The sequence below is a fragment of the Elaeis guineensis genome, chromosome 6 (assembly GCF_000442705.2).
Source record: "Elaeis guineensis isolate ETL-2024a chromosome 6, EG11, whole genome shotgun sequence".
Taxonomy (NCBI): domain Eukaryota; kingdom Viridiplantae; phylum Streptophyta; class Magnoliopsida; order Arecales; family Arecaceae; genus Elaeis; species Elaeis guineensis.
Genome location: NC_025998.2, coordinates 21,804,009 through 21,819,325, shown reverse-complemented (window position 1 = coordinate 21,819,325; position 15,317 = coordinate 21,804,009). Strand labels below are relative to the sequence as shown.

At 36.6% G+C, this 15,317-nt stretch overlaps 1 protein-coding gene across 1 annotated transcript; it reads left to right on the top strand.

The window, feature by feature from the left end:
* The first annotated feature begins 629 nt into the window (after positions 1-629).
* On the top strand, positions 630-2,144 carry LOC105036253 (uncharacterized). Its single transcript, XM_073259333.1, has one exon. It carries the CDS (start codon positions 990-992, stop codon positions 1,887-1,889), a length of 900 nt encoding a protein of 299 aa, XP_073115434.1. The 5' UTR covers positions 630-989; the 3' UTR covers positions 1,890-2,144.
* Positions 2,145-15,317: the final 13,173 nt, after the last annotated feature.

Here is a 15,317-nt window from a genome sequence, read left to right as displayed (position 1 = left end):
TTGGTAGATAGATCTGAAATAAAATTTTTTTATTGAAATTTTATTGATGAAGATCTTTTGATGAGCAAATTATTTAGAATTCAAAGAATAATAAAATAAAAAAAAATATAAAATAGTGAAAGCTATTGAATGATTTATCTGAGGGTCTCTCGTCCATTTTTATTTATAAAGAGAACGGATTCTCTGCTGTACTTAAAAAGTATCGTAGGGTGCTGTGCATGCTTTGAAAATATCTATCAAAAGATGAGTGACTGTGTGTACGTTAAAATATTAAAAATAAATAAATAAATAAATTTTAGAATATTTGGATAGTTTAGATACACGCACATAACTATTTTTTTTTATGAATATCTTGATATATGTACGTACTCAAAATTATTTTTTTATAAATATCTCAATATATACAAAGTAAAAAAATATCGTTGGAGATTTCATTTCATTTATAAATGTAATTGACAGCTATTATCGAGATGGTGCATGAAGCATGCATTAACTACACGATAACAGCTATAACCGTGCTTAATAGCATAATCACAGCTTTTAATATTATCTAAATAATAATTATTATTTTTTTAAACTTGCAATAATGACTGAGCGGACATAACTGCCGCTATTAATCTTGGGCCAACGTTCATATGGCCTCTTCCAAGTGCCTCCATCTTAGTTATTCGCCGGGTCAAACACGATATCCACCATATTATCATCCAATCAATACCGTCCAAATGATGGATCATATTCCTCTGTCGTTGGGCCCTACTGATATGGTACGATCTGACCGGTGTCGGAAAGCCTGGAACGCACGGTACCCGATTTCACCGCCGTCAGCTCAAATCCGGCAGTAAGGGGGCTGGGCCACCACCTCCCCCGAATCCACTACCAGTCTCGACTCATGACTTCAAATAAATGAAGGCAGAGTCGAGCAAAACGAGAGCGAGAGATCCATCGCGGGATCAGAACAAATTCGAGATCTATCTATCGCTGCAATATAGATGGGGAAAGCGGTGGCTGGGCGCAGGGATTGGACGCAGCTCTACGCGATCTACGGGACGGACGAGTGGCAGACAGTGGCCTTCCTGGTTCTCCACGCCACCCTCTTCGCCGGCATCTCCCTCCTCCTCCTCCTCTACTTCCCCCACGCCCTGACCTTCCTCGGCGCCCTCGCCCCCACCGCCCCCCTCCCCGCCCTCCGCTTCGCGGCCGGATTCGCCGGCTCCGTCGCCGCCCTCTCCGCCCTCTGCCTCCTCTACGCTGCCGCCGAGGTCCTCTACTCCTCGCTCGCCCTCCGCTGGGAGATGGCGCAGCGGATGGTGGCTGCCATCCCAGACTGGTCGGCGGTGCGGACGGCACTCGACGTGGGGTGCGGCCGCGGGATGCTGCTGAACGCGGTGGCGATGCAGATGAAGAAGGAGGGGAGCGGAGGCCGTGTGGTGGGGCTGGAACGCTGGAGGGAGACGGCGGTGGCAGCGCTCCGGCGAGCTCGGGCGGAGGGGGTCCAGGAGCACGTCACGTGCCGGGAGGGGGACGCGCGGCGGCTCCCCTTCGCGGACGGGTACTTCGACGTGGTGGTGTCCGCGGTGCACCTGAGCGGGCTGGGGCGGCGGGTGGCGGGGAGTTCTCGGGCGGCGGCTGCGGCGGCGGAGAGGGCCAGGGGGCTGGGGGAGATGGTGAGGGTGCTGAAGCCCGGTGGATTCGGGGTGGTGTGGGATCTGGTGTGCGCGCCGGAGTACGCGCAGAGGCTGCGGGAGATGCAGATGGAGGACGTCCGGGTATCGGATCGGGTCACCGCCTGCATGGTAGACAGCCACATCGTCTCCTTTCGGAAGCCGCTCAACTACGCCGCCGGGATACCGGCGCTGCCGCCGCTCGACTGGAGGACCAACATTTGTTGAACATGTGATGTGCCGGCGCAACACCACAAGCCCTAAACAACACCATCAAGCATCTACTTTGTTTTAAAGTAAAAAAAAGGGAAAATTACTATTTATATGACCTCAACTGTAATTTCGTGAGCCTTTGTAGTGTATCAAGGCCGGCTCGAAGTGGGGCTATGGCCAAAGTCATCGAATAAGATGTTATATGGAATTCTGCCCGGTATAAGATGCAAATCACAATGATATTTTTTTCAAAACATAAATTTTTTGTAATGTACGCTGCAAAGTGTCATACAACGCTCGATGACTACCATCAGAAGATTTATGAAATAAGACACTCCATGAGCATATATCATGTTATAGATAATATGTGTGTTTGATGATTGCCTTGGACGACAGCAACCCTATTTTCTTGTGCTTATTTGAGTGTGCTCATGGATGGGTCCTTTTTTTTCTTCAGCTCTTATCTGCTTTCTTATCCTGTCCGCTACGATTATTGTGGTGTCATGTGGCGTGTCCTTCGTTCATGCAAACATCTGCCCGGGACCAAATTCTTCAAATGCCTACCGGGAGGTAGATGCATGAAATAATTATTTAATCCAAAGAGGTTGCGAGAGTTTGTCACCCACTGTTCATTTATAAATTCACTAAATAGAGCCTAACGACTTTGTATTGGTGGTGATGGTCGCCGTGTTGCAAAGGTTGGCGAGATAGCAAGTAGCAATTCATTCGCCGAATAAAAAATGATATTGATATCACAAATAAATCCAACCTACTTCGTATTCAAGAGTTAACAATTAAATAATTATTTTTTTTTCTAATTCTCGTTGGCTGTTAACCAGCCCACAAAAAGCCCATCATTAGCAGGGCGCAAATCTTTCAGTCCATTGTGCCTCGCCATGCAAGCTACCGTAAATTCTCTGGTAGAGACTATAGAACCTAACACATGTCCACTTACATTTTTAAAACATATTTGTCAAAGCTTTTACGGTCAAGTCATAAAAGATTTGATAAATTTAAAACAAACCTACTCTGAGGATTACTAACTAATGGCTCAAGAAGAAGTCCAAGTTTGCTCTTAGATTTTTTTTTCACCCTACAAGCTCGTTCCAAAATCTTAAAAACTACCAAGCATACTCACTGGTCTTAGGGTTTAAAAAATTGGTGGGGAAAAAAGTCTGCAGCCAACTTAAGGTCGGCTTAGCTTTATATATAATTATTTTAAAAAGAAACTAGGCTAAAGCAAGTCAGTGTTTCAGGTTCCAAACCACCACCAAAATTGGACTTTGACCCAGCAAGGTTCATCAACCGCCCACATTCTCTCTCCCCTCTACAGCGTCAAATATATTGCAATCAAATCATTCTATCTAGAGGAAATAATACCTAAAGCACGGAAAAGGCTAGCAATAATATAATATAATAAAACAAAAGAGGGAGAAAGGGCTTTCGATCGAGGTATTCCCTAAACTACTGTATTTAGAAAAAGATTTCACCTCTAAGGTGCAGAGGTTATTTGGTTACTTTCTTCCATGATATGATGATCCTTCCATGAGCTATGCACACGGTAGGTGATAACCGCACTCGAACGGTATGACATTAAGAATTCAAGTGGAAAACAAATGGAAAGAAAGGTAGCTCAAAACATTCATGCAACCTCTTGGAGACAACCAACCCCCATTTGTAATCATTCAACGCCACTTGATAAAGAAATACATAGTTTATTATAGAATAAATGGCTAGTTGATTGAGCCGATCGAACCAAACGGTCAAAAAATAAATGCGGTAGTTTCTTAGGTGCATGTCACATGTTAATATGTGAGGAAATCAAGTCAAATAACTTACGATAATGCCGCTAAAATTATGCACACATGTAACAACACCCAAAATTCAAAATTTCTAAAACATTTAAATGAAAATTTAATAAATTAATTTTTAAATTACAAAGTAATTCTGATTTCTAATGCTTCAAAGCTAGATGAAGAACAAGGACAAGCATACTGACCAAACCCAAGATTTTCCTTCGCTACATTATTGTTACGAGTGAAATAGCTAAAATCAATACAATAAAATAAGATATTAGTGATAAAAAAAATTTATCGCTAATAGCCTATTTTTATCGCTAATATTTACTCACCAATAATACCGTTGTTGATAATTTTTTACGACGAAAAAAAATTTTCATTACAAATAATAAATATTATCGATGAAAAAGTTTTATTATTAAAAAAATTATTTTTTTAAAAAACTATTTATGATGAAAAATTTTAGTCTTAAAAAAAGATAATTTGAGATGAAATTAATTATTTACGATGAATTTTATTCGCCGCTATTAATTTAATTAAAATTTTTTATGAAAATTAAATTTAAAAAAATATTAGCGATGTAAACTTTTTATCGCAAATATAGTAATCTTCGACGAAAATTTTTATCCTTAATAAATATTAAATTAATAGTGACGAAAATATTTTCGTCGCTATTAATTTAAATAAAAATTTTTATAAAAATCAAATTAAAAAAAATTTAGTAAAATAATTTTTTCATCGTAAATATGGTTATTTACGATGAAAATATTTTCATCGCTATTAATTTAATTAAAAATTTTTATAAAAATTAAATTTAAAAAAATATTAGCGACATAAATTTTTCATTACAAATATAATTATTTACGATGAAAATATTTTTATCGCTATTAATTTAATTAAAAAATTTTATAAAAATAAAATTTAAAAAAATATTAGTGACGTAAATTTTACGTTGTAAATATTTCAAATTTTGACGTATATTTTCATCGCTATTAATTTAATATAAAATTTTAATATTTTTAAATTTATTAAAAAAATATTTACGATCAATTTTTCTTCGTTAATATATTTTTTGATGACTAATATTTTATCAAAAATAATTTCATCGCTAATAATTTATAGATATTTTTTAAAAAATAATTTATAAATATATATATTTAATTTATATTTATAATATTTTTTATAAATTAAAAATAAAAAATTAAAATAAAAAATTCACACAATAAACTCACAAATAAATTTTATCATTTTATTATATTAAATTAAAATTATAAGAGGTCTAAAATAAAAATAAAAAGCTACACAAATAGGCCATCAAGTGTCGGCATCTACAGAAGGAGAACGGACTAGGGAAGGGGAGCACTCAGATGAGCTTGGACCGGTCTGCTGTTGCCTCATCAGCTACATCATCTATTCTATTTGTGTCATCCACTCCATCATTTGGATTTGAAGCCACTGGTACTCGTCGATGCGTGCAGTCAACTCATCAGTTCGCTGCTCAACCTGCCTCTGTATCTCTGCTAGTCAAGCATTGCAGGCAATATGAATGTCAGCTCTGGATGAGCGTGAGGATGAGGGAGCAGTGATTCCATGTCCTAGACTCCTAACATAACAGAATCTCGTACCAAGCATTTGATTATAGATCTCGTCATCTGTGAGCGCGGTTGAGCCCTCAGGATAGGCTAGGATCTGATGTCTATCATACGGTCCTGAAAATTAAAGTTATAGCTATTTTGATTTTGTACTGAAAATCAAATTGTGAATGAAAAAAATAATTGAAAAAACTTACAAAAAGCTCCTGACTCTTCATTATCCACTGTCCTGACCGTCGCTAGTGGGTCTGCTGATAGATATCATTCCTACCAAGAAACTCGTCACTCTTAGCATCTCTCTGCAATTTGAGAATAATTAATTAAAAAATTTTTAAATAGCTAAAGAATTATATACTACTTAGAAATTACTTACTATCTGCTCTATGTGACGAACGAACGATCTCGAACCCCTACAATACGGTATGATCTGTCTAGCCCGATTCGCGGTATTTTGGACACATCTTCTCTATACAGTTAGTAGTCAAATTAGTAGGTAACAAACTGAATTTAAGAATAAATGATTCAATCATTCAACTCTAAAAAAAAAATTTGGATGTGTAACATGATACGCCGGATCATCGTAATGCCGACATATGACAGTCTAATCATTTATAATGATGCTGTTATAGGGCTGCTGCCGCGCTACCTCCACCTCATGATCCTGCATCACATAGTACCAATGCTAATGGATGTGGTGCTGATACTCCTTAAAATGTAAAGATAAATGAGCATCCACAGCTCGCCGCACATGATTCTCCTCAAAATCAATAATATCAAATACATCCTGCCAATAACAAATATTAGAAGAATATCATATTAATTAAATATTTACAGTATAGTTTATTTTATATGTAATTGGGTGTAGAAAATCTCTTTCTGAGTCGGTACAACGTGACGCCAATCAAAAAGTATCACGGGGGCATAACTGCGGCATATGATACCTAGCTTGGTCCGCCACGGCTCGCACCATCCCCTAATGGGCCTGGTGTAGCCGGATGGTATCTCGATATGGAGATGCTGTCTCAGGTGCTCGTATTTACAATATTCTTCAATGGACCTCACCCTCGTCTCACTACTGGTGGAGACTGGCCTGAAACAATAATAAATAAATCATTAGTATGATAGCTATCCAAATAAAAAAAATTAATTTTTATTATATAAAAAGTATAATAATACCACTGGGATCTGTCTCACTCGAACCGTCTCACTGGGACCTGCCAGTGCAGGACCCTCTGGCGACGGAGCTGGTGCGGCAGTGGAAATCGATGAAGGTGCCTCAGCCTCTGGGGTAGACAGCGAACGTCATCGTCTGTCTCCTAGTGCCATATCTGCAATTCTTGACATATAAATAAATATAATATTGAATAATAATAACAAAAAATAAATTATATTTAATGAATAGAATTATATTGCATACCATTATTGTAAGAGAAGATTGAACAAAGAATATAGATCTACTCATCAATATTCGTATTTACCTCGATGTATAGATCCTCCTTCAAATCACAATAATTGACATATGTATCGTCTTCTATCTCGTCATCATTTATAAATTGATAGTCATCCTCTGACTCATTAAGATTAAATATAAAATCAGTTTCAACTTCGTTGGACAGTAGATCAGCCCTATTCAAAGGAGTCGTTACAAATTCTTCATCAACAAGAAGCTCGGCTAATGTTTGTTCTTCCTGCCGAAAAGCTTTTTCTTCATGTAAATCCAATTTTCATCCATCTCTAATCGGGTTAGTATGTCATATATTTTTTATCTAAAAATATTTTTTTTCTAAATATTTTTTCCCTAACGAGCTCCAGAATCGGCCTCCACGGCCCCCACTCCCATAGCACCGATGCCGTCACACACCCTACACCGCCCGAACTCGGCCCCCATGACCTCTGCTCCCACGCACGCGCCTCACCTACCCCTCACGAGCCACCCCCGCGGTGCCGTCGCCCTCTCCAACCACCCAGTTCCGGATCCCAATTCAGATCCTGATCAGATCCCGATCTGGATCCCAATCCGAATCGAGATCTCGATCCGGATCCCACCTCGATCCAATTCGGATCGTGGTCCAAATTTTATTTTTATTAATCAAATAATAAAGTATTTGATTAATATTTTATTTTTTTATTTATTATTTATTATTTATTTTTTTTTTTCTTTTTTTTCCCATTTTTCTCTCCTCCCTCCCTCCCCGCCGTTACCCACCCCTCCTTGACTGACCCCCCCACGTCACCCACTCCTCCCCGCCCACCTCCTCCTCGTCGTCATCCACCCCTCCCGACGGACCCCCTCCTCGATCAACCCACTCCGCGGCCTCATGGAGCCCCATGTCATGGCCGACCCCCTCCCCACCCCGTTTCGCCCCTGACCGCCCTCCGATCCCATCTCCACTGGCCGACCCCCTCCCTGGCCCGTCGCGCCATCGGTCACCCACGGCCCCGTCCCTGCCCCCGCCTCTCCTCCGATCGCCCCTCGACCCCATCCCCACCTCCGTTTTGCCCCCAACGCCCTCCGACCCCGTCTTCGCGGCCGACCCCTCCCCGGCCCCGTGGCACCGTCGACCGCCACGGCCCCATCCCCACCCCTGTCTCGCCCCCGGCTGCCCCTCGAACCCATCTCCACCCCCGTTTCGCCCCCGACCGCCCCCGACCCCATCTCCGCCAGCCAACCCCTCCCGGCCCCGTGGCGCCGCCGACCGCACACGACTGCCCCTCCAACCCCCTCTGCCCCCGGTGGCCTCATCAACACAAAAAAAAAGGGTTGGAATACCTTACCTCCGACGGACGACGACGGTAATGGTGGATGGTGGACATGGGCTTGCCGGCAGGAAGAGAGGGGGGAGAGCATGGAGAGGGAGAGGGAGAGGGAGAGAAGAGAGGGGAGAGGGAGAGGAAAGCATGGAGAGAGAAGAGGGGAGAGGGAGAGAAGAGGATTTCGCGCGAAGGAACGTTGAGTTGATGTGCATTAAATGTAGAACTATTAGCGATACAAATTTTCATCACTAATACAATTATTAGCGATGAAAATCTTTTTCGTCACCAATAATTTTCACTAAAAAAATTTTTTTTCACAATTTTTTTTTTAAATTATTTACAATAAAAAAATAAAATTTTATTATTAATAATGCTATTAGCGATGGAAATTTATTTTCATCCAAATAATTTTTGCCAAAAAAAAATTTCTCCACTAAAAAGATTTTTCCTTCTAAAAGAATTTTATCCAAAAATATGATGAAAAAAATTCATCATTAATAAAATTATTAGCAATAAAAATTTTATTTTCATCATCAATAATTCTTGTCCAAAAAAATTTTTCTCTAAAAAAAATTATTTAAGATGAAAAAATAAAATTTTATCGTTAATAAAATTTTTAGCAATAAAAATTTAATTTTCATCGTTAATAATTTTTGCCATAAAAAATTTTACTAAAAAATTTTTTTCTCTAAAAAAATTTTGCAAAAAAAATTATCAATGACGAAAACAAAAAATTTCATCGTTAATAAATTTATTAGCCATGTAAATTTTATTTTCATCATCAATAATTTTTATAAATTTTTTTTAAAGACAATTTATGAAGAGAATTTATTTTACGTTACTAATAATTTACTATCTTTTCCATAATAATTTCATAAAAAAATAAGTTTAGATTTTTCTCACCAAAAAAAATTTTCATCAAAAAAATTTAACAATAAAAAATGACATTAAAAAAATATTCATGATGAAAAATAAAATTAATTTTCTTTAATCTAAAAACTTTTTGATCTAAATTTTTTTTTAAAATAATTTCATCAAAAAAATTAATTTTTTATTAATAAAAAAATTATATAAATAGTTAATTTATAATTTTATTTCAAAAAAATTATGTACATAAAAAATATAATTTTGATGAAAAATTTAATTTATGTCGCTAATAATTATTATAAAAACAGCTCTTCGACTTTCACAATGGAATGGATACTATAGGAGATCGATAGTTTTGAGGTTTTCGATCTTCAAGGAGCGCGTCTTCTTCTTGGAGTCCTCGTTTCAAAGTCAGAGTATGAGAATATTATGGTGATTCTGAGATCATGAGAAAATCTATCAAGATTGAGTCGTAAATTATCGAATACTTACGACAAAAATATTGATAAAATAAGAATTAACTTTCGTATTGCATCCATCTCATAAAGTAATACCTCAGCAAATTGACCTTCACTGACACCGTCCCTACACAAATAGCAAGTCAAACGCTTCTATCATATGACAGAAGAATACAGCTCCAAAGGATATATTGATACTGTAAAAACCTATAGAATATTATTCTCTCGGGCTTCTGTTTCACTGATCTATAGAAAGAAAGCAATAATTTTTGCAAAACGAGGAAAGGAGGGAGCATTTAAACTCAAATTCAAAGACATGGTTTAAGCCTTAAGAGTAAATTGACCTTATCATAAAACCATGGAATAACCTTTTTGTGGATCATGTTTTAATGTATAAATATCATGTATCATCTCCTTTGTTGCTCCTTGAATTGATTTTGATGATTACAAAGCATTTGAGGGATTACTAATGATTCTGGCTTGAAAAAAACTTATTACATTTCAGGGCAAAATCATAATTTTATCAATACCTAATTCAGAAGCCTCAAGAGCAAGAACAAAAGACGTGCAGTCTACTGGAGAAAATTTTAACATTTTTGGAAATATATTTTGCAAGAAAATCAAGTTTTTATTTTTTGAATCGACCCATGAGTCGACTCATGGTTTAAAGAGCTGAACGGCACGTTGAAATTTTGGCTGGCACTCTCTGTGAGTCGACCCTATGAGTCATCCATTGGCATGAGTCGACCCTATGAGTCGACCTCTACTGCTTTGTAGGCCAAAATTACAGAACAGTCATTTTCTGTTTGTTCCACAGAGGTCGACCCTATGAGTCGATCCATAAGCATGAGTCGACCCTATGAGTCGACCCCTATGACGGAAAAATTCTGCAACGGTTAGTTTTTAACCCATTTAATTGTATTTAATGCTCATTTAATGTGCTCTGACGGCTCTATTTCAGCCCAGATTACTCTCCACCATTATTTGAAGTTATATAAAGGGACTTAAAGGAGGAATAAAAAAAAAAGAGAGAGATTTTTGAAAAAGTTCTTCAAATATTCTTTTCAACCCTAAGCAAGAGCCCTCTTAAAAGTATTCAAGAAGCTTTTAATTCAAGTTCACCAACTCCTCAAGTGCTCATTCAAGTCTCCAACCATCTTGAGAAATCAGAAAGAGCTTTTTCTATTTGAGTAAAGTGTATTTAAAGCTTCATTCGCCATTAAAGGAGCTTTATCTGTATTTTTGTGCTATTAATTGTAATACTCTTTTTGAGTTATTGTTTTTTTTTGGAAGGGTTCCAAAACGTGGGAAGGTTGATCCGAACCTTGAATCGGATTGTATTGGATTGGCTTGTATCCGAAAAATAAGTGTTCTAGCTTGGGATAGCTAGAGTCGGAGGTTCCGATGAGTGTATTCAAGTTGAATACAATTTAGTGGATTGAATTTTCAAGTAGAGCTTGGAGAGTGGATGTAGGTGCAAGGTTGGCACCGAACCACTATAAATCCTCTTGTTTGTGTTGTGCTTAATTGCTCTCCTTTAGAACTTCTTTATTTTCTTGCATTCTTACATTCAACCATTAGCCTTGAATCAATTACACTCTCCTTACTTATCTTGCTATTGTTAAATAATCTTCATAAGTTGAAAGTTAAGTTTAAAATTTTAGAAACTCAATTCACCCCCCCTCTTGGGTTGCATAGCTGGGCAACAAGTGGTATCAGAGCCCGGTGCTCTAGCCCTACTTTGATTTAACCATCAAAGAGTTAAAGATCTATGGCAACTCAAGTCGGTACTTCTCTAGCTGAGGGCAGTCCACTAACCGACCTCCACTTTTCAATGGGTCCAACTATACCTATTGAAAAGCTCGGATGAAAATCTTCATTCAAGCACTTGACTATGATATGTGGAGTATCATAGTAAACGTCCTCACACATCCACTAAAATTATTGATGGTGTGAATCAATCAAATCCGAAAAAGAATGGGATGAGGTTGATAAGAAAATGGCTCAACTAAATGCTAAAGCCATGAATATTTTTATTGTACACTAGATGCTAATGAATTCAATCGTATTTCAACATGCATGATGCTAAAAAATATAAGATAGATTAGAAGTAACTCATGAAGGAACTAATCAAGTGAAAGAATCCAAAATTAACATACTCGTGTATAAATATGAACTTTTTAAAATGGAGCATGATGAATCTATAACTGAAATGCTTACCCATTTTACTGATATTATAAATGGTCTAAAAGTCTTGGTAAGTCTTATTCTAACAGTGACCTTGTGAGGAAGATTCTTAGGTCCTTACCAAGAACTTGGAAAGCCAAAGTGACCGCCATCTAAGAAGCCAAGGATCTAAACATTCTATCCTTGAAGAGCTTTAGGATCACTGATGACACATAAGTTGAGCATGAAACAACACCAAGAAGAAGAAGTCAAAAAGAAGAGGACTATCGCCCTCAAATCCACAGCTCAACTTGAAGAAATGATGATACGAAAAATGAAGAGCAGGATGAAGAAATGGCTCTCATTACTAGAAGGTTTAAAAAAATTTTGAAGAAAAAGAAACAAGGAATGAGGAAGAGGCCACCCACAAAAGGAGAATATAGCAAAGAAAAGATAAAGACCAACCCTTATCTGCTACGAATGCAAGAAATGGATATTTTAAGTCTGAATGCCCACAACTAAAGAAGGTCCAAGAAGTATAAGAAGAAGGCCATGATGGTTGCTTGGAGTGGAAGTGATGAGTCAAGCTCTGAAGAAGAAGACTCAAATGATCAAGCCAACTTGTGCCTTATGGACATAAAATGAGGTATATTCTGAAACTCCTGTTGACTTTACTTTTGAAGAATTTCATGAATTTTTTATGATTTAATTGATGAACTAAAGAAACTAGGGGCAAAGAACAAAGAGTTAAAATCAAAGAATCAATCTTTACTAAAATAAAATGAAAGTATTTCGAATGAAAAATCTACCTTACTTCAAGATAATCTGAACTTAAAGAATGAAATTACCAAGCTAAAACTAATAGTTAAAAATTACCTTAAGTTCTAATAAACTTAATATGATTCTTGAAAATCAAAAGGCTGTTTATGATAAGGCTGGTCTTGGTTACAACCCCTTAAAGAAACAAAAGTTTCTAAAAAATATCTATGTAAACTCTTCAAACAATAAGTTCTCAAACATCACTTGCTTCAAATTGGTAGAATAGGTCACAAGTCATACACATGTCTCTCTAACAAATCCATAAATTCTAATGCAAAGAAAATATGGGTTCCAAAAGGAACCATTGTGACTAACCAAAAAAGACCCAAGAAAGCTTGGGTACTTAAAGTAAAAACTTGACTTTTGCTTGCAGATGTGTCTAGCATCCCAAGGAGCAAACCAGAAATGGTATCTTGATAGCGGATGCTCGAGACACATGACTGGTGATGAATCCCAATTCATCACACTTGATGCTAAGAATGGAGGGATGGTTACTTTGGAGACAATGGTAAAGGATATAAAGTTATTTTTGAATCTTTGTTTGCATTGTAATTAGCCCTATTAATGAAGGAATTAAATTTGTTGGGCATAGACATGGCAATATTTATATGATAGAATTGAATGATCTATCCAAAATAAACATGCAATGCCTAGTATCCTTGAATGTCAAGATTAATGAAACTAGTTGGCTTTGGCATCGTAGGCTTACACATATTAGCATGCACTCACTTTCAAAACTCATTAAGAAGGAATTGGTTATTGGTTTACCCAAATTAAATTTTGAAAAGGATAGAATTTGTAATACATGCCAACTAGGTAAACAAACAAGAGTTTCATTCAAATCTAAAAATATTATTTCAACTTCTAGGCCATTAGAACTATTGCATATGGATTTATTTGGACCTACCAGAACTACTAGTCTAGGAGGAAAACGATATGGTTTTTAATTATTGATGATTTCTCTCATTTTACATGAATTTTTTTTGGCACACAAGGATGAAACTTTTCAAGTTTTCTCTAAATTTTATCGAAAAGTCACAAATGAGAAAGGTTTTTCAATTCAAAATATTTGAAGTGATCACGGAACCGAATTTGAAAATCAAGATTTCAAAAAGTTTTGTGATGAAAAAAGAATAGGTCATAATTTTTCAGCACTAGGACACCCCAACAAAATGGGATAGTAGAAAGGAAAAATAGAATCCTTGAAGAAATGGCCCGTACCATGCTATGTGAAAGCAACCTTCCAAGATACTTTTGGGCGGAAGCTATTAACACAGCATGTTACATATTAAATCGTGCTTTAATTAGATAAATTTTAAAGAAAACTTCCTATGAGCTTTGGAAAGGAAGAAAATCAAACATTGCTTATTTTCATGTTTTTGGTTGCCGATGTTTTGTGTTAAATAATGGTAAAGAAAGACTAGAAAAGTTTGATGCAAAATTCGATGAAGTAATTTTCTTGGTTACTTCTCTTCTAGTAAAGCCTTCAGAGTTTTTAACAAAAGAACCTTAGTAGTAGAGGAGTCAATACTGTTGTCTTTGATTGAACTAACGATCTTCCTTCAAGAAAGAATGAAGGTTTTGATGATGCAGATCCTCTTATAGAAGGGATGAAGGAGATCACTCTAAAAGATTCAACAATTCAAGATGATGAAGAATATGAAGACAAACAAGATGAAAAGGTGAAGAACGACAAGAACAACCTCAAGGTACAAACAATCTACCAAAAGAATGGAGGTATGATCACAATCATCACAAAGAATTAATCATTGGTGATCCTACACATGGGGTAAAAACTCGTTCTTCTCTTAAAGATACATTCAATCATTGTGCTTTTGTCTCTCATCTTGAACCTAAAACTATAGACGAAGCTGAAAAAGATTATAATTGGATTAATGCAATGCAAGAAGAACTTAATCAATTTGAAAGAAATAATGTGTGGACCTTAGTATCAAGACTTAAAAACTACTCAATAATTGGCACAAAATGGATATATAGGAATAAATTGGATGAACATGAAATGTGATAAGAAATAAGGCAAGATTAGTTGCTAAAGGTTATAATCAAGAAGAAGAATTGATTTTGATGAGACCTTTGCACTGTTACTAGATTAGAGGCAATTAGACTTCTACTTGCATATGCTTGCTTTATGAAATTTAAATTATTTCAAATGGATGTCAAAAGTGCCTTTTTAAATGGATATATTGCTAAAGAATCTATGTAGAACAACCCTCAGGTTTTAAAAATCATGCTTTTCTAATCATATTTTTAAATTAAATAAAGCTCTATATGGTTTGAAACAAGCATCCAGGGCTTGGTATGAAAGGTTAAGCAAATTTTTACTTAATAATGACTTTTCAAGAGGAAATGTAAACACAAACTTTTCATTAAAAGAAATCAAGATGATATATTAGTTATACAAATATATGTTGATGACATTATTTTTGGGTCTACTAATGAAACTCTTTGTCAAGATTTTGCAAAGCTCATGCAGGGAGAGTTCGAGATGAGCATGATGGGAGAACTTACATTCTTCCTCGGACTTCAAATCAAACAAACAAAAGAAGGAATCTCCATCACCCAAAGTAAGTACACAAAGAATTACTCAAGAGATTTGGAATGAAGAACTCCAAACCAATTGGCACAGCTATGAGCCCAACATGTAAGCTTGACAAGGATGAAGAAGGTAAGACTGTAGACTTAAATTTTATAGAGGCATGATTGGTTCTCTATTATATTTAACTGCTAGTAGACCTAATATCATATTTAGTGTTTGCCTATGTGCTCGATTTCAATCAAATCTAAAAGAATCACACTTGAATGCTGTTAAAAGAATCCTTAGATATTTAAATGGTACACAAACTCTAGGATTATGATATTCTAAGGACTCATTAATTGATTTAATAGGATATTCAGATGTCGATTTTGCTGGATATAAATTAGATAAAAAAAGTACTAGTGAACTTGCCAATTTCTTGGAATAAACCT

What these genes read in the sequence shown, in the direction of transcription:
- LOC105036253 (XM_073259333.1), top strand. Translation starts at nt 990, where the DNA reads ATGGGGAAAGCGGTGGCTGGGCGCAGGGATTGGACGCAGCTCTACGCG.